The following is a 23,875-nucleotide window of genomic DNA, read 5'->3' on the forward strand; positions in this document are numbered from 1 at the left end:
AATACCGCTCACCCTTGTCTTGTATCTTGCCTATGAATAAATTATTAGGCCAAGACAACATACTTTGAGACACGCCATCTTCTGCAATCCTCCTGAATCGGTTGTTTATAACTTAAACTTGCTGACGAAACTTTAGTTAAGCTTTGAAGAAAGCAATAGCAGCAAGTTTGAGATATAAATAACTGACGCAGGAGGAATCCAAAAGATTTGTAAATAGTATTACAGTAGCCTGTGGAAGTTTCTTTGAAAAATTAACCAATTAAGATGCGAGCGAATCTGTCCAAACAAGTTTAGGTCAAACAGTTAGAGAAACCATTAGTTGTGGTGTGCCTGCTAGTTTTCATACTAAGGCCACTTTTATTTACAATTTACACCAGCAATTTTGTCTTGTGTATGAAAATTGTTACAGCATATTTTTCTGCTGAAGACACCCAGTAATTGGTATACGGTCCAAGAATTGATTAGTAGAAGCTAACAGAATCCTGAGCAGATTATGGTTTGATAATTAATCCTTAATAATATGTTATGCACTTTGGACGGAAAAGGGATCGCTTGGTGTTTGAATTCAATATACAAGTTGGTGGCAGAGTTTTGCAAAAAAAAAAAAAAAAACATATATTTTCGCTTTAGAGAGCAAGCTGGGTATTATAAAGTCCTTAAGGTTACTTTATACATAGAGCGCACTTATTGCTTGAGGCTTAGAACATTAAATGAACAAATTTTAACTATTGTAACATTTTATATGATCCATAGTTAGATAAAATTGATACAAGTAGAATCGAGAGAGCACAAAAAAAATGTTTACAGTTAATTTAGGGCAAAAAAAAATACGATCCAGTCTCATACAAACTACAGGATGTCAAATGGTGCATTATGCAGAATAGGCGTATATTGAATGCACACAAATTTATTTTTAATAACGGCCTACCTTACTTGATCAATAAAATAACAGATTGAACCTTAAATTTCGAGTTCTTATCTCTCCACCACCACACAAGACGTCTTTTTTACTACAACATTTTATAAACTTTGTAATATCCTACCGCCTACTTTAAAATTCTTATTTTAATTAATTTCTTTCAATTAAGACTAGCAAGTTTTTTTTTCAGTTATTTTATTACTCATGTGAACTAGTAATTTAGAAATAGTTATGTATTACTTTATAGTAGATGAACTTTGAACAATTTTTTCATTGCCTTATGTAGTTTGCCGTATGTAGTTTTATGGTACCTGTAACAACAAGTAGATAAATAAGTTAATAAATTAATAATTAATAAGTTTTTATCAGCTCCTAGGCATTTTTGGAACCAGAAATCGAACTGCTCCGGGGTAGTAGTCCGGAAATTGAAACACAAAATATATTCATACATTCTGTTGTATTGTGCACTGTATTAATTATATAAATAATATATACAAATTAAATAAAATTAGCCGTCAGAATAGCTTGAACCTGTGTTATCACTATCATCCAAGGATATGGTTAACACATTCACACTGAATATATTGCGTCTGACTTGGTTTTTTAATTCGGCCTTTATCATTTCCATCAATTTTATCATATGATTAGGATCTTAAGACTTGCAACTAATTTTTTGTACAGAAATCTTCAAAATAAAAGTCATGCTGACAAGGAGTTCTTACAATGCCTCTTTTTTGCTGCTAATCGTTAGTATTTTTATAGCCCAAAGTACTGTTATTATCATAAACTATTACGCTTGCTCGTGGGATATTCGGACTTTCTCTCGAATCACAGTGTAAAATAGATATTCTTTTTCCTCTAGATGCAGGTCCACTCAAAATGCAGTTCAATGAAGAATTGTGCGACCCTTCCTTTATAGTGTCATGGGTGTAGAAGTCTCGCCTGAATAATACATATTTGGTTTTTCTACACGAAATTGATAAATCTGAGGTATTTTTTTGTCGCTATCCATTGGGTTTCTTTAATGCAACTACATTTGCCAATATTCTCTTTTAATTTCAATTACAATGATCCAAGTAACGAAATCTAATTACTCCCATACATCGCATACACTTCCCGGCGAATTCAATTCGCTCACTATTTCTAAACACTTTCACTATGCCTTTGCCACATTGTTCCTTCCTTTCTACTGAACCATCAAGCAATTAATGCAAGGTTGACCTTGGAATGCCAGTTAACTTCACTGCCCTAAATACCTTCTCTGACATTATTAGAAGATCTGCAAAAAAATATTGCATTAAAAAAATTATTAGCGGATTTCTCTTATTTGATATGTTGAAGTTTCAGGAACGTTATAATAAACCTGAATAATGACTTTACAAAGAGTTTTTTTGTACAATTGTAATATAAAAAAGAGAAAATATAAGTAATTTAGTAATTATTACAATTTTACCTTCATATGCACCTCATAGAACAGTTCTTTTGCAGCACATATTCAAACGATACTCTCCTTTTGGTTCGTTACTATCCTACATTGATTCTCAAAAATTCCGGACGCATGTTTGGCTTTGCCACTACCATTAATTTTTATACCAATATTCATTGTCAGATAAAACGTTGGAGGTCCTGGATATTGCTTGCCAGTATAGCAGTATCATCAGCGTATCTTACATTATTGATTGAAACTACATTCAGTGTTATTTCTCCCATACTTTGATCGGTTGTCTCATTGAAAATAGCGTCGCAATAAAGATGAGTGGTGAGAGGATACATCCTTGCCTAACGCCCCTTCTAATACTAATGCTCTCTGATACTTCTCCCTCCAATTTGACTTCAGCGGTCTGATTCCAGTATAGCTGGGTTATAAAGTGCACGTTTTGTTTTATGCTCGACAAGGTCAAATGTTTTGTGTTTGTGCGTGCAAGCATGCATAGATGTCTAGGTTCATATCTCTATATCGTTGCACTAGAACGTTTAATGAGAAAAGAGCCTCTCGAGTGCCCATTGCCCTACAAAAGCCGAAGTTTCGTGAATCTGTTCCTCTCACTTTTGTTATATTCTCGTGTGTATGATTCTTAATGATATTTTAAGGATATGTGACATCAAACTAATTAGTCTGTAATTATCACACTAACATAACAAATAATAATAATAATTGTAACGCGCATATTTCTTTATTCTACTTTAAAATTTCTAAGGTGTCGATAATACGAAAACAAAAATACCTCCTTGTACTGATAAGCGCTTTATCGTGTGCTGCACGGTCGTAATTACTTTTTTGGGACGGTCTCTCAAAAGTCAAGACGATATAGTCGGAGAAACACTATACCTAAGGTTCAAAGGATTCTATACAAGCGAACGATATACCTATAACAAATTCGCAATCGGTTTCGATGGAACGTAATATAGTACTTGCCATCGGTGGAATTAAAGTCCGCAAAATCGTCCGTAAAATATTCGCAGACGTCAAACGCTGGCTCCGTCGCTCTTTTCCTGCGTGCTTTTTTCGACATTGTCACGGAACACCGATCAATACAAGGTATATTAACGTAAAAACGTGTCGGCACTAGCACTGTACATTTTAACGCGAACCATTTTAACCGTCCGCATAAAAAAACAAAATACGAAATGTAAATCAGCTGCAAAATGTGCGTTTATCAAATAACAGCTGCTCTCTCCCTCAACCGTTCCACAAAATCGATATCACAGAAGAAGTCGGACATGAAATGGTTTGCCCGACTCGACGACTTGAAACGTTCAAAAATACGAGTAATAGGAGGCAGGCAACGCGTTTGCGGTTAAACAAAGTGCCGGTAATCGCACACTACTTACTTACGAGATTTTCCGGTTATTATTATCGTTGCATTCTAATATCCCGTCGAGCTGAACCACCCGTTTAGTTTATACTTCCGCTTCAGGAGCAGAATTAATAGATACGTCAAAATAACTATCAAAACGGCAGTAAAACAACACCGTCCGACCGTTTTGTAGGTGATCATTTTTCGTTAACATTCTCGCGAGTGGAAAACGCCGGGCGAAACGTCTACTACTAACGCTAGGAAAACAACCCCGCATACACGAAGAGAGCGAGAGCTGCGTTTCAGATCCAATTTAAAGGTTCACAAGGTTATCAACGTCGTCAATCATTATTTTGTTTGCGGTTGTTGATACCGGGTCATTCACTAAAGCACACTTCCTACTTTAAACGGCGTTTAACGATACATTTCCGATTTCGTTCACGAATTTACTGCCGAGTGAATTAAATACGTCGCGTTCCTGGATAATACAGAGCGAGTCCAAAAAGTTGACAAAATAGAGAGTTTGTCCCTTTTTGAGCATTTGACGACAAACAACCTTTTCCCTTGTTAACCGATAAAGTTCAAGGTCACCCACCACCCAAGAGTTGCTTTTATTCCACTTATTTCATTCCAACGCCCTGTATATTTTTACAAATTTAAAAACGGCTTAAAATTGCAGTGTGCCTCACATTATATTTTGATGTTATGAAAATAATTTAGGTTTTTAGTTCGCAATTGACGCTATGGTTTTTGGTTATGTTATAGAACCATGTTTCTTCTACTCGCGTGCGGGAAGCGTCACTTTAGCACGTGAGTTTCTTGTCCCCAAAAACTAAGGCTCGTAGAAAAAGGATAGTACGCCACACATTTGGTAAACGTCACTTGAGTCACGAGCTTATTTGGCACGAGCGTAGCGAGTGTTTAATAAACTTGTTGCATATTATTATGCTTATTTTTGCATAATTATACACCCATCTAGCGTGCGGCAAGCGTCACTTTCCCACGTGAATTTCTTGTCCCACGGATCCGAGCCACTTCGGACATTTCCGGAATATTACCGCACGGAGATGGCCGCATTTGTCCAAATGTTCATTTGTCCAAATCGTATCGGTGCGTTCGGGGCAACGCGGGAGGGAGGCCGGCAAAGCGTTTCAGTCAGTCAGTTATTTGTGACTGACGATTGGATTTCTTATTTTGATTTTCAACATCAGCTTCAATTTTATTTAAACAATCATAGAGGGAATCGGTTGTGTATTCACTGGTTTTCAAATAGGAACGCAAGACAATCAACGGATTTTCAACCAATTCATTTGAAGGTGGTTGCTGAGAATCATCTTCCAATTCCTCCTCCATCGTGTCACTTTCGCAGTCATCTTCGATGTTTAACTGTACCGGTTCGGAACTGCAGGACTTGATAATATCTTCATCAGTAGGAAACTCTGAAGTAACAATATCCTCATGCACATGTATAAAATCGTTGATGGTGCTACCTTCTGCTGTATCTCTAATGTTTGTCCAAGCTTTAAACTCGACTTCTATTTGGATTTCGTCTTCACTCTTTTCTTTCAGGCGTTCACTTAGGAAAATCAAGGGAATCTCATCTTCTTCTTCCCATTTAGAAGACTGACCAAAACCGGTTTTTTTAAAACAATTGGAAATTGTTTCAGGTTTAACCTCAATATTCCATGCGGTAGTTACGTCGTCAACACAATCCACTAGTGTAATGTTATTGTTTTTGTTTTCTTCGAAACGTTCCATTGCGGTGATGACTGAATGTTTATTTTTCAAAGTTGTAGACACTGTACTTGCCAAAATCCCATACTTCACAGCTGCATTTTTATTTTTTGAACCACTTTCCAGTTCTTTTATAACCTTGAATTTTTAATCAACAGACAAATAGGGACAGTATTTTTCACTTAGTATTAACTAGTAAGTTATACAAGTGATCTCAGCAAGCACAGAAACTGAACTGCTTGCATAGATACGTTAAAAAGACAGGTTAAGATCGGTCGTAATTAGGGGGTTCCCCGAGAAAATTCGACTTATCGAAGTTGGCACCGAATATTTCATTCGAGTTATCAAGACAAACTAACACGCATTTCCTACTTTTGACGCTATTACCAACCAATTTGGTTCGACTTATCAAAAATTCGAGTTATCGAAGTTCGACTGTAAATCATTGCGGTCATAGCAAAATTGTATTTAGGTACGTTTCACTCGGAAAATTCCATCCGGCCATTATCATGAATCATAAAAGGTCAATAAAAACGTGTGCGCAATTGTTCTCACAGCTAAAATTATTGATGATTTTTAAATTTATTCAATAAGCAATATGATTTATCAATATCTTTATCTAATACTTCAGCTGTTACTATTTTGAGGATACGGTTGTCAATTAAAACACTTTGGATTATGCAAAAAATTAACCAACTACCTAGCCCCAAGAATCAAAAAGTAAAAGTGTTCTGTCGGGGGTTCGTGCGACAGTTAAATGAATACGTTAGTTCAGAAACTAAAGATTTATTCTGCAACGACTTCAAATAATTACAATGCCGGTTGTTATCGTGCGTTGCCTGAGGACAGGGCGCTCGCGCATCGATATATGCTGAGTGCTAAGGATAGACTAAATCCTAGAAGTTTCTACAACAGGAACGTTAACATGCTACGTTGCCATGTGTAACACAACAAAAAGTTCCCTAAGTAGTTATCAAGATAAAAAGTATGAAAAAAAAAAAGAAATTGCATTAAAATTTTAAAAAAGAACAGCGCCCAATACTTAAAGATACCTATTTTAAAAGACCAAATTATAAAATAAAAATCCCTTAGGTTCCAATAAAATACCTACCTACACCTTTATTGTAGTATGTTTAATAGAAGTTGTAAGTTTTTTTAGCTTAAAAAATAGTGTAAATTGTTATTATTATATTATGTCCAATAACCTCTACTTTATTTCATAAAATGTCAGTTTCATTTTGTTTATATGTACATTGTATATAGGAAACCACCGACATAGATAATTAACCAAAGTAAAATAATTTAACCTCATTTTATAAATTAATTTGCTATCTAAACCGTGTTTACACTCGTATTTTAACCTCTCTCTTTATTTGGATAAATGTTTCGGCCGCTGTCGAGTGTTCGTCGCCGGTGCCTCGGGTGATTTGTACAAATGCACATTATAGCATTTGTGGTTTTCCCACCGCACAGGTTTAGAAGCAATCGGATGTTTTGATTTTACCGCAATTCTGACGCTTCGTATTATTTTGCAAAAATGTATCCAAAAACTAACGGTCGTAGAAAAAGTATAGGATGCAACATGGTTGGTAAACTGTTAAAGTTAAAGTTACTCGTTTATTAAACACTCGCTCCGCTCGTGCCAAAGAAACTCGTGACGCAAATGAGAGGACATAGCACGGTTACTTCCCTATTCCATTTGTGTGACGAAATCTTGAAAGCAGATGACATATCTATGGTGACAGCTTTGGTTCCACTGGATTTCACAAAGGCCTTTGACACTATATTAATCATAAATTGTTGATTGCCAAATGTCGGTATATTGGATTTGATGAAAGAACGTTAAATTTTCTGCATAACCGGCGGCAAAAGGTTCTGTTACAAAATCAGCTCTCGTCATCTCTAGATATTTTATCGGGGGTGCCGCAGGGCTCAGTATTGGGACCGTTATTACTTTTGATTTATGAGACGGATCTGGGCGGTGTGGTTGCATAGTGCTAAGCTCAGTTTTTTGCTGATGAAACAAAATTGTAGAGTCTGTTAGAAATCTGGATCTATATATTGATGAGAATAGGAAGTTTTTGGATCATGTCACGCATGTCTACAAACAGTGTTATATGAGTTTGAAATTGTTGTATACAAATAAAGACGTATTGTCGTACGACACGAAAATACAACTATGTATGTATGAGTCTTGTTCTCTCTCGTTTATCTTAATGCAATATTGTGTTATAATCCTGCTTAGACACTCTTATCGGCTACAGAAAATTCAGAATATTTCTTGTCGTTTTATTACTAACTTACGCAAATGTTGTTCTCAAATCAAAGTTCCTTGGTTTTGGTTAATTGTAAAAATTAAATATAAATTTACATGTTATAATAAAGTTCTACTTTGATGTGTAGTTCAAGGTACATAATATATTATTGTTATAATTTTATGCCTATTTCTTACTTTTATATGAAATGTGAAGTTTGTATTTAGATATGCGTTAAGGCCAGATTTCGCCCTTGTAATCGTAATAAGGACTATTATTATTACTATTATTATTATTATTAAATGCCGTTTGTTGCATATATAATAGTATATTATTTTTTTCCAAAACAACACGAATACATTGACTGACATGATCGTTAGAATTGGTAAAACATCAGCTGGGCGGTAATGACTTGGATCAACTTTTAAAACTCCCTCTGAGTTGGACTTAAGTTTATTTCCAGTTTCTAAGTTTAATCATTTTGCTCTAGAGTTCCTCTTTTTTGTATTTGATGGAGCAGCTGGCATAGAACCTTGAGAAAGTGGAAGAAACTCGATTGTTGGTAGATTGTTGAGAATAGGCGCACCAAGCTTACGGTTGTTGCCTCTTCCGAAACAACTTTTTTTTTTCGAAATGCATTTATCATATTGGTTCGAGGGAAACTGAGTATAAATGCGGGGTTAAAAATAGTGCGGAAGTGCTTTTCTCGATTCCTCCTGATAAACTCATCCAAGCTCTTCTACCAGTGAACTTTTATGATTCATAAACCCCAAAATCTAGCGGTTGCCAAATATGGCTGGTGTGTGCAGAGAATCCAAAACGGTAAATTTCGTTATCATTTGCCAAAGAAATGATGTCCGGATTCATGTGCGAAGAATTTGAAACCGTGAACAATACAGCAGTTCTCTATAAAAAAATAAATCACTATTAATCCAACCTTTTTGAGATAATTTTACTAGTGTATTTGACTGGCAATGGGTTTTTATGGAGTCATTCCAGCGGACACCTTTAATTATCAATATTGGATTCATTGGAGGAATCCGAGGTCCCTTTGCAAATACACAGCCTAGAAGAGTTTGTCATTCAGCCCCGTGTAAATGTACCGCTTTCCAACTGCAGTCACAACTTTATCTGGTTTAACAATGTAGTTGAGGACTGTTTCATCACAACTCCATATTTTTCACGCCCAATTTATTCAGAAGTTCTTTTAATTTTGTAAAATAATCTTGCCTTATTTCTGGATTTGCTATAGAAACTTCATAGACAGCAAGATTTTCGGACACTCGCAAAGCTAAATTGAACCGTTCCAACATTTTAAGCCAGACGATTTCTGATCATTTGAAAGGTTAGTTAATTAAAAAGTCGAATAGTTTTAGCCTCAACGATTGCGGTGATTGCGAATAGTCTGCGTAAATTGGAAACTTGCTGAGTTGGTTAGTTTTAACTTTTTCTCAAAAAGTGCTCGATGGTATTCCAGTTTTATAGTTCGATTGTGTTCTTGCACGAATCGGGCAGCTTCCATTAAAGTTGATACTTCATAGGTCCTGTAGTTTGGCATATAAAACAAACGCTATTCAGTTCATTTACTATCCCTTTGTTACTAGGCATACCAAAGAAACTTTAAAACAATCATACGTGGACAATACAAATTTTAAAAGGTCCTATAAACGTGTAATATCAAAATGCTAAGAAAACACCGGTAAAATTTTTAATTTATTTAATTAATTTAATTAATTAATTCTCGTATAATATTTACCTTAGCAAGCAAAAAAATGTAAAATTTAAAAAAAAAACACCGGATTGCATCGACCACTGCACCACTCATATAAAAATTGAACATAACAAATTAGGAATCTTATCTTGGCGAACAGGCGTAGAATACGGAATATGAATATATTAGGGTCATATATGAGACAAACAAAATTAATATAGATTTGATGCGGAGCGTCAATTCGGAAACATAAAAACATATAAGACAAAATATAATGGTGTGGCACACCGTTGAAACTGTAACTGGGATTCAGTGGCTTCCTCAGTTTTTTTTTTCAATTACTACCGAGAAATAAATTAAACTGATATATTTTTAAATAAACGACTCTGTATATTTATGCATAATACGATTGAGTTTGTCGACCCTTGTAACCCATAGACAATCTTCCATGTATATAATTTTATTATCTCTGAAGTGTTGAACAAGTTACTAGCACTGACATACCTAATGTTCAATATTGAAAGCGCTGCTTGGTTCACAAAATTGTCAATTCACTTACGTTCATTACAAATTACAATTTTTATTACAGATTAAAATCAAATATCATGGATTTCGTGAATCCCGTGGCAATATTTACAAGAAAGAAAACAAGGAAATTGATGAAATTAATGTATTGGCTTCAATCCGAAAAAATCGAAGTAGAAAAGTAGAACGCTTGGGCTTCAGTTCCATAAGCCATCAATTTAAGATTTCTTTATTGCGTAATTAAAACTAAGTTCATTGTTTTTTTTTTAATCAATAATGACTAGTTTTCTTATATTAGGGGTCTAAAGATGTATATTCATTTAAGGTTAAATGAAATTTTTCATTTTTTTTTTTTTTATTGAATTAAGGTTTTTCTAAATACATATTTTTCAAAACATAAATATTAGTTTTAATATTAAAGACAACCATTTTTGTGATGCTCTTGATAAACTCATATTATTCAAAAATATACAGGCTGATCCATTCTTCTTTTCTTCTAGAAAATAATTGAAGGTAGAAAAAATCTGAGTATACCATCGAACTGTGCGTAAAAAACAGCAACAAACCAATTTTTTACTTTTCTAATAAGCGTATAAATAGCATATAATGCAAGTTTATATAAGATAAAACAATTTCGAAATATTTAAACTTTAACGCCCTATATATATTATATATTTTAACTAGGATTGCTTTTAGCTGCATTCATAATGGACCACCCTGTATACAGTTTCAGTTAAGCTCTGAAGAAATGAAGAGGATGATTGATGAAACCTCAGCAAGTTCGTTTTTCAAAGAAACTTACTAATCTTCAGGATTCCTTCTGGGTCTGTTATTGATTAATCAAAGTTGCTGGTTTTATTTCGAAGTAGGCTCTAAATTTGTAAGTTGTAAGTAACGTAAACGTAGCAAAAATACATGACTTTTTTTCTATTAAAAAATTAAATAATTAAATGTGTGGTAAAGAATTCAAAACCTACAAAAATCATATTTACATCCTGCTGCCAATGCCGTAGTCTTTATATGATGTTAGATGTTAATGATATTAGAATTTAAAACAATATTGTGAGAAACACGTCGCATGCTCTCTTCGTTCTGAGAAAATCTGCTCATTACATAAAGTTATTCTTTTTTCAACTAGTTGTCCGCTCGTTGCAATTTTTTTTTCCTTAATTCAATGAACTCGCGTCTGTCTTTACTTAGATGCCTGACCAGGTTTAAGTCCGCGGTTAAAGTCGGACAACAAACACAATAACAACACCCAAGGCTGCCGGTGGGAACCGAACCTACAACCTGCTGCAAGTTGAGTTGGCAGGTCTAACGACTTACCAACCGAGCCATCCCCGATCAAAAATTATTCTTTTTTCTTTTAGTTGCACGAATTGCTATTTTTCGATTATTTAATTATTATTGCATTGTACAAATCTTCAGCTCCATTAAGCAACAATATTAAAACAATGTTTTAATTAAACAAAGTAGCACCAACAAGTTTTGGATTTTTATATGCGAATATTATAAAATATTAAATTATATGTTTAGTATAAAACATATGTTATTATTGCGAGATTCTTATATATATGGTTATCAAATTATTTTATCCCAAAATTTTAAATGCGAATGTAATTTATAATTATTGCAGTTACAATTATACGAGGTATCTCTTATATATATAATCTCATACTTCGTTTTGCTATTGTGTATTTATAGCATTCCAATAATTTCCGAATTTTTTTAATTTTTGGGTACATTTTTAGATTTATTATTTTCTTCCGATAATTTCTGCTAAATACTATTTAGAGCGGTGTTGGAAATATTAAAAACATCGAATATAAATATTTATCTTATATAAATATTCAATATAAATGGTTGTCTAATGTAATAGGAAAAGAGGTTGTTGGAATTTGAAAATTAAATCATTTGCTAAATACTTATCTAAATAATTGGGTAATAAAGTATTTTGATTTTATCGTCTAATAATATTATATTAATATTAATATAACGCCGCAAGTCCGCAACATATAAAAACTATTTTGAACTATTTTATTGAACAATTTCAGTTCTTGACTTTTGTTTTTACTCAAACCAAAATAAATGTGAAAAATAACATTTCTATATTTTAGTAAAAATGATCATTTTGAAATGAATTTTGATAAAAGTTATTCGATAAAATGTCCTTTATAATAGTAAGTTATTTTTCTTCATTGTCCCCCAAGATAAAGTTGAACAAGGAATGAGAGGGATAAAAATTAAAGTACGGAATATTCAATAATGTGTCACCACTGCCACCGAACAATATTTTGATATATTACTTTTTTTAATCTACCTAAAAGTAAGTCGTAACAACGTTTTTGTAAATATACTCTCAAAGTGTATAAATCTCTGGACTAAAGTATCTTTTTAGGTGATTTTCGACATATTCTCTTTTGCTTCGGGATAAAAAGTGTTTCTTTAGTTCCTTGGATACCATCTAAATTTTTTCCCAAATTCATTTAAAATAATCCCCTTTTCAAATTCCTGCTCTAAAATCCATTTTACAGTGTCGCTTAAAGACGTCAGTACGGCTGCGAGCCACTTCGGATATTTCCTGTATATTACTCACGGGTTTGGGAGTTATCGGATGTTTTCAGATATATTAGCCAGGGCTTTGGTTTGTCAACTCTGATGGTCAAAATACGCATATAGCATGCAACACGTTGTAAACTACTTCAGTCACTCATGTATTAAGCACTCGCTCCGTTCGTGCCAAATAAACTAATATGGCGTTTATCAAACTTGTTGAGTAATATACAATTAAAGATTTCTGAAGAATTTATATGGAAATCTGAGACAATGTTATTGTCTCTTTTTTAGCTCCCCTTCTCTCAAACAGTATATAAGTGGGTTCAGAATAAAATGTGAGCAAGCTTCACTTAAGCTCTAAAGAAGCCATCAGGATGATTGGCGAAACGTCAGCTATCTTTATATATAAATAACCGATGTTAATAACTAGATGATTTGAAGATAGAAGATAGAAGAAAATGTTAATTTTGACAAGTAACGAATGCCGCTCTCATTGCAGTTTTTCTGTGTTCTTTATAATTTTATAAAAATTTAGAAAATCCATATTTTTATTAAAAATAAAATAGTAACTTCTAATTATTCCCCCTAAATATTTCCAAATAACTAACATCGGCCCATTTTAGACCAACATTAAACACACACAACACAGTAATGTGATGCCCCAGTTGCCCTTGTAAAAGAAAATAATTGAAAATTACATTAATTTCTAAATTAACAGTTCTTCTTAATTTGGTACAATAATTTATTTATCTGCAAATTAGTCAACTGTCAAGAACTTAAAAACAATTTTAAAAAATAATATTTAAATATTTGTATTTTTAAGTGTATTTAAATATTAGTATTAAGTTGTAAAAAATGTGGTTTAGATTTTCATTTAAAAAATATTGGTTATTAGGGAACCCCTGAAAGAGAGAAAACAATTTTTGCACCAAGTGATGGAAGAATATACATGAAGTTCAAATTGAAAAATGTTAAAATTAATTTCAAGCAATGGCAGATTGGGTAAATTTTTTTGCCAGAGCATTGAAGTTATTTGTTTGAGTATTCCATCAGTTACTTCCAATTAATTTACTTCCTAATGAAAATTTTGACATCTGTTGGTAAATTATCTTTAAGATTAGAATTAAATGTTAAAATGCTGTCAAAAACTTAAATATTATTTTACGGTGGGCCCAATAGAATAGTACATTTAAAAGACATTATGCTGCTACAATACCTTTAGGAAATTGCTTTGAAAAAGCAACAACAGAGCAAGCAGAGTAGTCACTAACATGGTAATTGACTAACTCAATTAGTGTGAGTCATCTTTATTCTTATGTTACCTTATAGTATGCAAACTCAATTTTGAAATTCTTGAATTTAGCACTACATTGCTAGAACTTCTGAGATGAGACAGACTGAGATAATTAGTGCTGACCAATAGAAATCTAATTTCTCAATTTGAAATTGATTTGATCAAAATACACACACATATAATAAATTGAAACACTGAAAAAGAAAAACATACCTGCTGCACTTTTAATGGCTTCAATGCATTTTGTATGTCCACTTTTTTCTGCCAATTCTAGTGCTCTACAACCACTAGAATCTGGAATTTGAAAATCTGCATTATGCTCCAATAACACCTTAACATTATGATCGTGGCCATATTCTGAACTTAAGTGAAGTGGTGTCTGAAAAGAATGATTAAATTATAATTTAAATATTACTCAATCTTAATATCAGTGAGCTACTTTATTTAGATATGCACACAATATTTACTTTATAGTCACCACGTGGACCACAAGTCAAGTTGGGATCAGCTCCAGAATTTAAAAGAATTTGAAGACATTTTGAATTTTCAGTAATTGCAGCAGCATGTAATGGTGTTCTTCCCCAGCTATCTTGTGAATTAAGAAACACTTGTTGGCCTCCTTCAAGTAAATCTTCTAAAAGTTCCGTGTTATCCCAAAGTGCTGCCTGCAAAAACAAAAATTAATTAATAAATATCCTCCTAACATTTTTTGGTTTTATTTATTTATTGCTTAAATTTGGCGTTAGTAAAAAATATTTAAAATACAAAATTAATATATAGCGCGAAGTGTAAATTAATCAATGTTTAGAGGTACCGCTAGGAATCCCAAGTTTTTCTTATCTAAAACATACTAAATTTTTAAAAATAAGAAACCATACCCACCTGATGAAGTAAGCGACCAGGAAAATCTTCATCTTCAGGGGAAGAATCTAACATTTTGTGCACAGTTGTAAAACGTTAAAGTGTCTGCAATTAATTTGAAATTTATAATCTAATCAATAATAATTACTAACTTTTGTTTGGAAGTACACAAACTGTCAACAACTTTTAGGTTAGTTGGTTGTGCCTTTCTGTCTTCTTATCTTAACTCGGTCAACCGAAATTTCTGTTTTTGATGTACGTAACTTTGCCACAGAATACATAGACAATACTCTAACCACTGGTACGGTTTAGAAAATATGTTACCTTAGTATTGTGAAGATGTGGTCATCTGATATACAAAGTTAATTTTCTGCAGTTTGATTTGATTGTTTTCGATAAGTTTTATGGTTTCTGTCCATGATTATTTCTTAGTCAAATTTGTTGTTATCTCATAGGAACGCAAGGCAATTGAACATAGTCCAGATTCATTGCCAACAAAAGTTCTTCAAAAATGTGTGAACCTTCAGTTCTTTCTCATGGACCTCCAATTTTGCCTCCAACACCTGCAGGGCTAGAATCGCTGTATTGTTTGTGCAGAAAAATATATCCCGATCAAGCAAATCCATTGCAAGTTACAGCTTTATTAAAATACTGGTAAGTTTGTAATTACAATTACCTAATATTTATTAAAATTTGTATTCTGTAAAACAATAGTAATTAGCAATTAGAGTAAAGAGGATGTAAGTAGAGCTTGGTCATCTAAAAAAGCAGTGGACATAAATCAGCCTTTGTTACTTGTTAGATGTAGTTCTAATTTTAGCCTATTCCCCTTATACACACACCACTTCCTGTTTCTATTTATAGGTTTATATATACATTATTTACTTTTTTAATTTTGTGAACTATTTTTATTAATTACTTACAATCTTTTTCACTTTACCATTTGAATTACATACATATGCAGATAGGTATATTCACTTACCTGTAATTCATTTGTAAAAAACAAAAAGAGAGTATCGTATATAGATATGGGACTGATTTTTAGTTAATTTTCATTCCATGCTACTTTCTATAGAGTCTTTTTAACACTCCCTAATACACATAATACTTGACCTAATATTCATAGTATTGTGTCTGCTTATTCATTTACAAATTATTTACTGTCAATTTCTAATATGAATAAAATGTAAGGAATATCCCAAATGGGCAAAATACAATTACAATTCATTTTTATTAAAAGTTCAGGAAGCCTTCAACAAATGGGTGCAACATTTTTTAATTATTCAGCTGTGTTCCAGGTTGGGTGGTCCTGATCCCTTGGATTACATTTCAATGTATGCCAATCCAGGAGATCCAAATGAAAATATTCCTCCTCACTGGCATTATATTAGGTAAATAGTTTTTAATTTACGTAAACAACAAAATTATTTTTGTCAATAAACTTCTCATGTGTTAAAATTCTAACCTATTTGATTTGTATTTAAGAGTTGTTTAACCACTTTGAAATTGTGTTACAAAAAATGTCTTAAATATTTTTGATAGATGCTGTTCTTAATAAGCTTTATTAGCACTAAAATTCAATGACAAAGCACTGAATTTGTAATCTAATCACGTAATGGTAACAAAACAAAATAGGTATAAAACTACATTCACAACAATAATTTGGAACTTATTTAAGCATTCTATGTTTTTGAAATCTTTGCTTAACATGTCACTTTTAATAATTTCTTTCTAAATAAGTTTATTAATTTCTATTTCTGTCAACTTTCTACAGTTTTGGTTTATCAGATCTTCATGGAGATGGTAGAGTTCATGATGTCTCTGGTCCCAATGGTCTCTCTGGTTTTGGATTTGAACTTTCATTTAGGCTTAAGCGTGAAGCAAACGAAGCGTCTCCTCCAACATGGCCCGCAACACTAATGCAGTCACTTGCAAAATATGTATTTCAGTCAGGTACTGATTAACTTGTTATTGACAATATGTGATGTGTTGGTATTTCAGGAAATATCTTATGTTCTGGTGACCATGTTTCCTGGCATTGTGCCTTAGACAATAGTGAATCTAGAATCCAACACATGCTTATGACTACAGATGTGCAATTAAATACAGCTCACACTCCATTTGGTAGTGTGGATTTTGTTCAGATTGTTGGTATATGTGCGGATGAACTTAAAGCAGCTCAGCAGTGGAATGGTGCCGGCGTTCTTGACATCTTAAGAAGAATACCAGAGTATGTATATTGACACAGGATGTCTTTATCACAGTGAACTAAATTCTTAATTTAGAATTATTTTTAAGGTTAAGTTATTTTTAAGCCAACTGATGAAATATTAGAAACATATATTATTTGAAAAGAAAATTACAACAAATTAGGAGAGCACACTAAAAAACCATTTAATACATTTTTTACACCCTACTTGCAATGTCCATAAAAAACGTTAAACTTTCGTATTTTCACTATTATATCACTGACTTTGGAGTAGGTCATTGGTAAAAAATATACTGACAGAAAAGTCTGTAAATTCATATAATGTTTGTCTACTGTGTAATGACATTGAACATGATATCCGATCATCACCTACCCACCAGTTGCGGATTTCGAATTCTGCACCACTAAAATCTAGGTTTTGTCTGCGGATTTTTTTTCCATTGTCGATGAATGACACTGTAATCGCAAAACATACTACAGGGAGAGCCAAAGTTGTTAAAATCACCATCCTCCCCACCCCGGTGTAGGGGTGTGAATTTATGCACATGTCCTGAGGATGGCCCAATAAAAAAGCTGAAAACTTGTCAGCTTTTTTTGATTGTCACCCCACCTCCGTTTCAATGAATTGAAAGTTATATATACTAGGAATGCTATAATTAAATCAAACAGGAAGGGCCACTTCTTTTGGCCTGTACTGATGTGGCTGGAGGAGATCCATCAATGTGAACGCAAAAGAAAGAACGCTTGAGAAAATGAAAGATAGTTGCATGAAGAATCTTGTAAAATGTAATTATTCTTTCTTAACAGCAGGTAAAACACATTCTTGGATCTCGTACAATAGGATTTTTTGAAGTTCATTTTAAATAATAGAGAGGTTACAGTGAATTGCTTCCATGATTAATTTAAAAGCAAAACATAAATCTGTCTCTGAGTTTCTAGAGACTCCATATTAAGGCGACTTAGGATGGCATTGTAATTAGTAGGTTTATAATTTTTTTCTGCACAGTTTCAATGTTGCCAATATGCACTCTATAAAAAGGAGAATACAGTCGGCTTGCATACTCCAACAATTCATGAACAAGGGCACATACAATATTTTAAATATAGTTGAAAATAAATATGCACTGCAAGCATGTGCACATTTATAAGATTGGTAAAAGAGACTTCGATTTCAAGGATTAGTCCAAGATTCTTAACTTGCCTTACACTCTATAAAGGAATTGAATTTAATTTACATTCAAACTCATTTACTGAAGTTTGTCAACACAATGGGATGCACAGGCTGAAGGGACTGGCAATTTGTTAATGATTTTATACCTAAAAATGCATTAACTTCATTATCATTAAAGTCAACATAATTTACATCAAAATTAAACGTGGGTCCATAGTGCAATCCCTGCGGTACACCAGATAAGACGTCAATATAACCTGATATTAGATTATTGATTTTAACTTTTTTTACGTTTAGTCAGAGAGCTCTAGATCCTGTTTACAATATGGTTACCAAAATCAAAGGCTCTTAGCTATTATTAACTTATGACTGACTTTATTCAAAGTCTTTGAAATGTCTGTATAAATACCACCAGCCCAAAGATTATTTGCATAGGCATTCAGTTGTCTTCTAGAGAGTAAGGAGATTTCTTACTACGGATCAGCCTGAAATGGTGGTTGTCATTCATAACTTGTCGATTAAATTATTATATGTAAAAATATGTAAATACGGAGTCCAAAAGCTTGGGTATTGCTGACTTTATGCATGACCTCGATAATTTTTAATGTCACTTCCCTCGCCTGATTTAAAGATTGATGTAATAAAACTATCCTTCCAGAATTTCGGAATTGTTACACTATTTAACCAAAGATTGATTAGAAAACGTCCAGGCTTCGTAAGTGAAAAAATATGTCTTCCAAAAAACTGAATTAATGCCATCAGGGCCACTGGAAAGAAAAAAAAACTGCAAATTAGTTAATTGTACTCTAACCATCATCAAACGACACAGTAACGGGTGGCTAAAAAATCACAATTTTTAAAATCGAGATATTCTAACTTATATTTTAAGTGATTATTCAAAGAGACAAAGAATTCACCATACAATGTCTGCCAGGGAAAAATTTGGACAAATGACTCTTATTTTACTGATTTGTCGAGAATCACAAAAAAATTACTGTCATGTTTGGTGTCATTGAACCGTTTTTTATTCAATCTTTAAAGGCGTTTTTTTTAATCAAATTATCAATCTCCAGATATTCCACTTGTTAAGACACCCGGTACTTATTTTTTTACTCCACTTAAAATACTTTTGTAGTTAATGGATAATATACAAATAGTGTAAAATCATAGTTCTATTTGGTGATAATATTTGCAGAGCTGGTGGTTCTTGGCATATTACCGATATGAGAAGGGGTGAAAGTATTTTTGAATTAGATTTAAATGCTCAAGAGGAAGTTGAAAGAGGTTTTGAATTAGAAGGCTCAAATTTAAGCGGTGTCTCGGCGAGATGTTCTTGGTCAGATCTGGACTCTTCACCCCTGGATATGAAGCACTTAAAAGACAAGGACTGTGATAAAGCTACTGATAAATTAAAGTCCAGCTTGCAGCAGAGTATCTCTGGTATAATAATGAATTGGATTACGTTTATATAAGTCTGAACAGTTAAATTTGTAGGGAGTTGTGGTGGTCTTGAGCCTATGGAATATTTGAAAAAGTTGGACGGGATACATTTGGCATTCAATTTGGAAGCAGGCAGTTTACTACCATTAGCAATAAGGTATGTATACCGTATCTCGTTTTGTTAACAAGTTATTCAGCAATTTTAATATTTCTAAGGGGTCGTGTGAAGCATGGTAGACATTTCACATTTAAGTCCGTCTTGGGAGAAACGGCGATAACACTGGTTGCAAATTCGGTCACAGGGACCCTAGTGACTGGCGATCATCCATTTGTCGCTCAGGGTTCGTGGCTCCAAGTTTTGATTCCAGACGACTTAGCTCAAGATATGGCAATTACCTTTCAAGCTTTGGCTAGTCCTGAATCTTTGAGCCTTCCGAAAACGTTCTCCTGGCCCGATCGACATTTGTCTATTACAATAGTAGCTGACAAATTATAGCTAGGATTAAGGCTGCTCTTGCATATTTGTTCTACTTGGGCAACATTTATTTTTTTAAATATTTAAATTATTTGTATTTATTTAATAGATTTTAGGGACTTTTGATATATTATTTATGTTAGAACTAGTAAGCAACCAGGGTGACTAAACACAGGTCATTTTTAACTGAAAATAAATTTATATTTACAATACAGAGTTGAATTTTGAATGTGGGTGCATGTAATTGAATACGAGGACTACCTTATATTTTCCTAGTAAGAAATTCCTATACTTGATTTTGTTTATAAAACAACAATAATTATTAGTCAGTTGTGGTATTTTCAATTTCCTACGGTGTAATTTAAAGGATGTCTTAGGATCAGGGCAAATTTGAGGGTCAAGTAAAAAATTTACAATTATTTATTTTCTTAAATTTCTATATATTTTACCACCGAAGCTAAAACACAAACTCAACATTTCTAGTGTAGGTATTCTAGTTATTATGTAGTTGATATCAACTGCTAATGATCACTCAGATGTGATTAAACCATTAAATAATATCCTTTGGGGACCATAAATAGCATAAACCTGATGCCTGAGCCTCAGAACGGAATGATCTTCCTTGCGTGCCTCTAAATGCCTAAATTTTACCTTTTTTAAACAACGATCTTCACATACTGGTTTTTTTTCCTGAAAATTTATTGAGTTCTGGGTATATTTTTGTCGAAACTGTCGAATTGAACTCTCGGCGGTTAATATTGCATGTAGGTAATTCCCGCTACCTAGACAGTAAACAAACCCAGTTTAATGGAGTCAATATACCAGTTAAAAAATTAGGCAACCCCAATGTAAGATCATTTGTGACATTAACTAGGATGTCACGTATGACCCCAAATCTTTTTCGAAACATGTAAATATTTTCCAGAGGTCAAATGCATCCCAGTAATATGTATGTGGGTGCTGAGGCTGCCGACTGTGGTCAGGATATTGTTGGCTTGTTTGTAAAGCACTTTGCTTCTACTTATGAAAAATATGAGCGTGTGATTCCTAATTATAGTTTTGACTACAGTTTAGACTTCTATGTTTAACTTACTGATGTGTTTGAGAGTATTATGAACTTACAGATTGGATTTTCGCATGGACCGGACGGGATTCCATCAGTCTTGATTAAGAATTGTGTGTGTACTTTGAGTAGGTCACTACAGCGTATATTTAATCTGTTATGGTCTTCAGCTATTTTTGCTGACGTTTGGAAGGTTAGCTATTTGGTACCGATACGCAAGAGCGGTGATAAGAGCGATGTCGCTAATTATAGAGGCGTTTGCCTACAGCTGGTGGTTCCTAAACTGCTAGATAAGTTATTTGGTGGGACACTTTGGTGGCATTGCAGGGGAATTCTGGCTGATTAACAGTATGGATTGGTGCAGGGTAGATCTACCGTAAAAAATTTACTTACCTACCAACCATTTTTATTGAACGCCTTGTGAGTCATGTGCATCTTGTTTCTAAGCTTAGTGCTATGGGGCTGGCCTGGTGCAGTGGATTCAGTGCTTCCTGTGTGGTGGTACAGAGTTGGTTCGTATTAATAATTATGTCTGAGGTAAAATTGATATTTTTTCGGGAGTCCCCCAGGTTCTCACATTGGACCCACCCTTTTTAGGTTGTTTAGAAACGAAATTGATAGTGTAGTTTCAGAGTCGCAGTAGTCAGGTGTCAGAAGGGTGGGATCGAGCGAGGATGCTATGCTGCTTCAGAGGGACGTGGACAGTGTTTGTATGTGGTGTAATATTAATAGTCTTGCTGTAGTATTAACTTTAGTCATTCGTTGAGAGATCGAGGCCGTCAGTAGCATTAAAGACTTTGATGTTTTCTTGGATTCCAAACTAAGTTTTGTGACACAATTTTTTTCCGGATATAGTAAACAGGTCTATGCGACTCACTGGGCTTGTTGTAAACAATAGTGGCCAACTTACTCCTCTATATCTCATTGGTTCGCTTTAGACTGAAATATGCATCTGTGGTATGGTTTCCATATTATACCTGCCATATAAATAACATTGAAGCCGTTCAGACAATATTTTTAAGATCTTTGGCTTCAAATGGGCTTATCAATATCTATAATTGGTATCAGATCAACTATAGTATTATAACTAAGGCCTTCAATATTGATACTCTTCAAACCAGAAGATCCCAGAGTGATTTATTTTTTTCTCTTTAAGATTTTGAATGGTTGGTATTATTGTCCAGCTCTTTTCAATAGCATACAATTTAACGCATCTTCCGCTTCTGATTATTCCACTTAATCCTATTTATTGTTATTGTTATATTTTGTTCTTGTGTGATTATACTTGTTATACTGCTGTCTTTCTCTCTATTTGTCTTTAATGAAAGTAAAAGTTTTGTAATTTGGTTAAAATTAATAAATAAATAAAAAATATTGGAAATTTAACATACGGGACGAACCACTGTACGTAAACGTTGTGTTCATGTCTTTACAAGCAACGCGCTTAATTCCAAAACTAAAACCTAACCAAACTTAAGGAAAAAGACAAGCTATACATTAGATGGAAAAAAATTAACGAGTACTGTAAAAACGAATATAAAAAAGCAAGAAATGAATTAGATAACTTAAGAACAACGCTCCAGAAAAAATACGCTGAAAAGAAGTTTAATGAAGTAAAAGAGAACTCTAAGAAGATCTGGAAGATTTTAAATGAAATAACGAACAAAAAGGAAAAGAAAACCAAAAGAAAACATCAAATAATTAATGCAACTGGACAACCGACTAAAGACGACAAAGAAATAGCTAAATAATTTAAAATACACTTTTCAAAAATTGGAGAAACATTAGCCAACAAAATAAAGCAACATTCCGATACCAATTTTGAAGAAGAAGAAGTATATTATGTATATATATATATATATATATATATATATATATATATATATATATATATATATATATATATATATATATATATATATATATATATATTCTCACGTATTGATTCACGGATGGAAAAATGTGATGAAACTATATTCCGGGATATCATCCGTTCGCTCGTTGAACTCCGACTGGAATCTTGCATCCGACTGGAATCCTGCAGACGTTTCGCCAAAATCTCACTTGGCATCTTCAATGCTCGCGCTCCGAAAACACTTCGAGTGTTCGAAACGTCTGCAGGATTCCAGTCGGATGCAAGATTCCAGTCGGAGTTCAACGAGCGAACGGATGATATCCCGGAATATAGTGTCATCATATATATATATATATATATATATATATATATATATATATATATATATATATATATATATATATATATATATATATATATATATATATATATATATATATATATATATATATATATATATATATATATATATATATATATATATATATATATACAGTGTTCAAAGTGTTTTCGGAGCGCGAGCATTGAAGATGCCAAGTGAGATTTTGGCGAAACGTCTGCAGGATTCCAGTCGGATGCAGGATTTGCAGGATTCCAGTCGGATGCAGGATTTGCAGGATTCCAGTCGGATGCAGGATTCCAGTCGGAGTTCAACGAGCGAACGGATGATATCCCGGAATATAGTGTCATCATATATATATATATATATATATATATATATATATATATATATATATATATATATATATATATATATATATATATATATATATATATATATATATATATATATATATATATATATATATATATATATATATATATATATATATAAAGGAAACGATTAACTCACTAAAAAATATTTGTGCCCCAGACATCGATGGTGTGACAAAAAAAGATCTGCAGGCACTAATCAATATCATTGAACAAAAAATGTTAGAACTTACTAATATTGGCTTGCGAAATGGTAACTACCCTGAAGAACTGAAAGGGGATAAAATCATCCCGA

General features: G+C 33.2%; 2 protein-coding genes across 4 annotated transcripts in view; one reads left to right on the top strand and one right to left on the bottom strand.

Moving 5' to 3' along the window:
* Positions 1–14,849, bottom strand: part of LOC132701629 (leucine-rich repeat serine/threonine-protein kinase 1) — a 53,132-nt gene extending 38,283 nt beyond the window's left edge. The window contains exons 1-3 of one of the 2 annotated variants that reach the window (XM_060669745.1): positions 14,675–14,849; positions 14,260–14,457; positions 14,006–14,171 (exon numbers count right to left, since the gene is read on the bottom strand). In XM_060669745.1, coding sequence (XP_060525728.1) covers positions 14,006–14,171; positions 14,260–14,457; positions 14,675–14,728 — 418 coding nt within the window. In that variant the 5' untranslated portion in view covers positions 14,729–14,849. Of the gene's footprint in view, positions 1–3,755; positions 3,995–14,005; positions 14,172–14,259; positions 14,458–14,674 lie in introns of those variants that run through there. The other variant, XM_060669746.1, reaches the window with a different exon arrangement.
* Positions 14,850–14,952: 103 nt separating this feature from the next.
* Positions 14,953–20,160, top strand: LOC132701630 (suppressor of fused homolog). 2 transcript variants are annotated; one of them, XM_060669748.1, is made up of 7 exons: positions 14,953–15,307; positions 15,941–16,044; positions 16,442–16,606; positions 16,655–16,883; positions 19,229–19,473; positions 19,528–19,630; positions 19,690–20,160. In XM_060669748.1, the coding sequence occupies exons 1-7, from the start codon at positions 15,165–15,167 to the stop codon at positions 19,967–19,969; spliced, it is 1,269 nt and encodes a 422-aa protein (XP_060525731.1). In that variant the 5' UTR covers positions 14,953–15,164; the 3' UTR covers positions 19,970–20,160. The 2 variants fall into 2 exon arrangements, with proteins under 2 accessions (XP_060525731.1, XP_060525730.1); XM_060669747.1 differs by having other exon boundaries at positions 14,955–15,307; positions 15,952–16,044; positions 16,428–16,606.
* The last annotated feature ends 3,715 nt before the right edge of the window (positions 20,161–23,875 follow it).

Source organism: Cylas formicarius, unplaced genomic scaffold (genome assembly GCF_029955315.1).
Source record: "Cylas formicarius isolate icCylForm1 unplaced genomic scaffold, icCylForm1.1 PGA_scaffold_4__25_contigs__length_36172078, whole genome shotgun sequence".
NCBI classification, from domain to species: domain Eukaryota; kingdom Metazoa; phylum Arthropoda; class Insecta; order Coleoptera; family Brentidae; genus Cylas; species Cylas formicarius.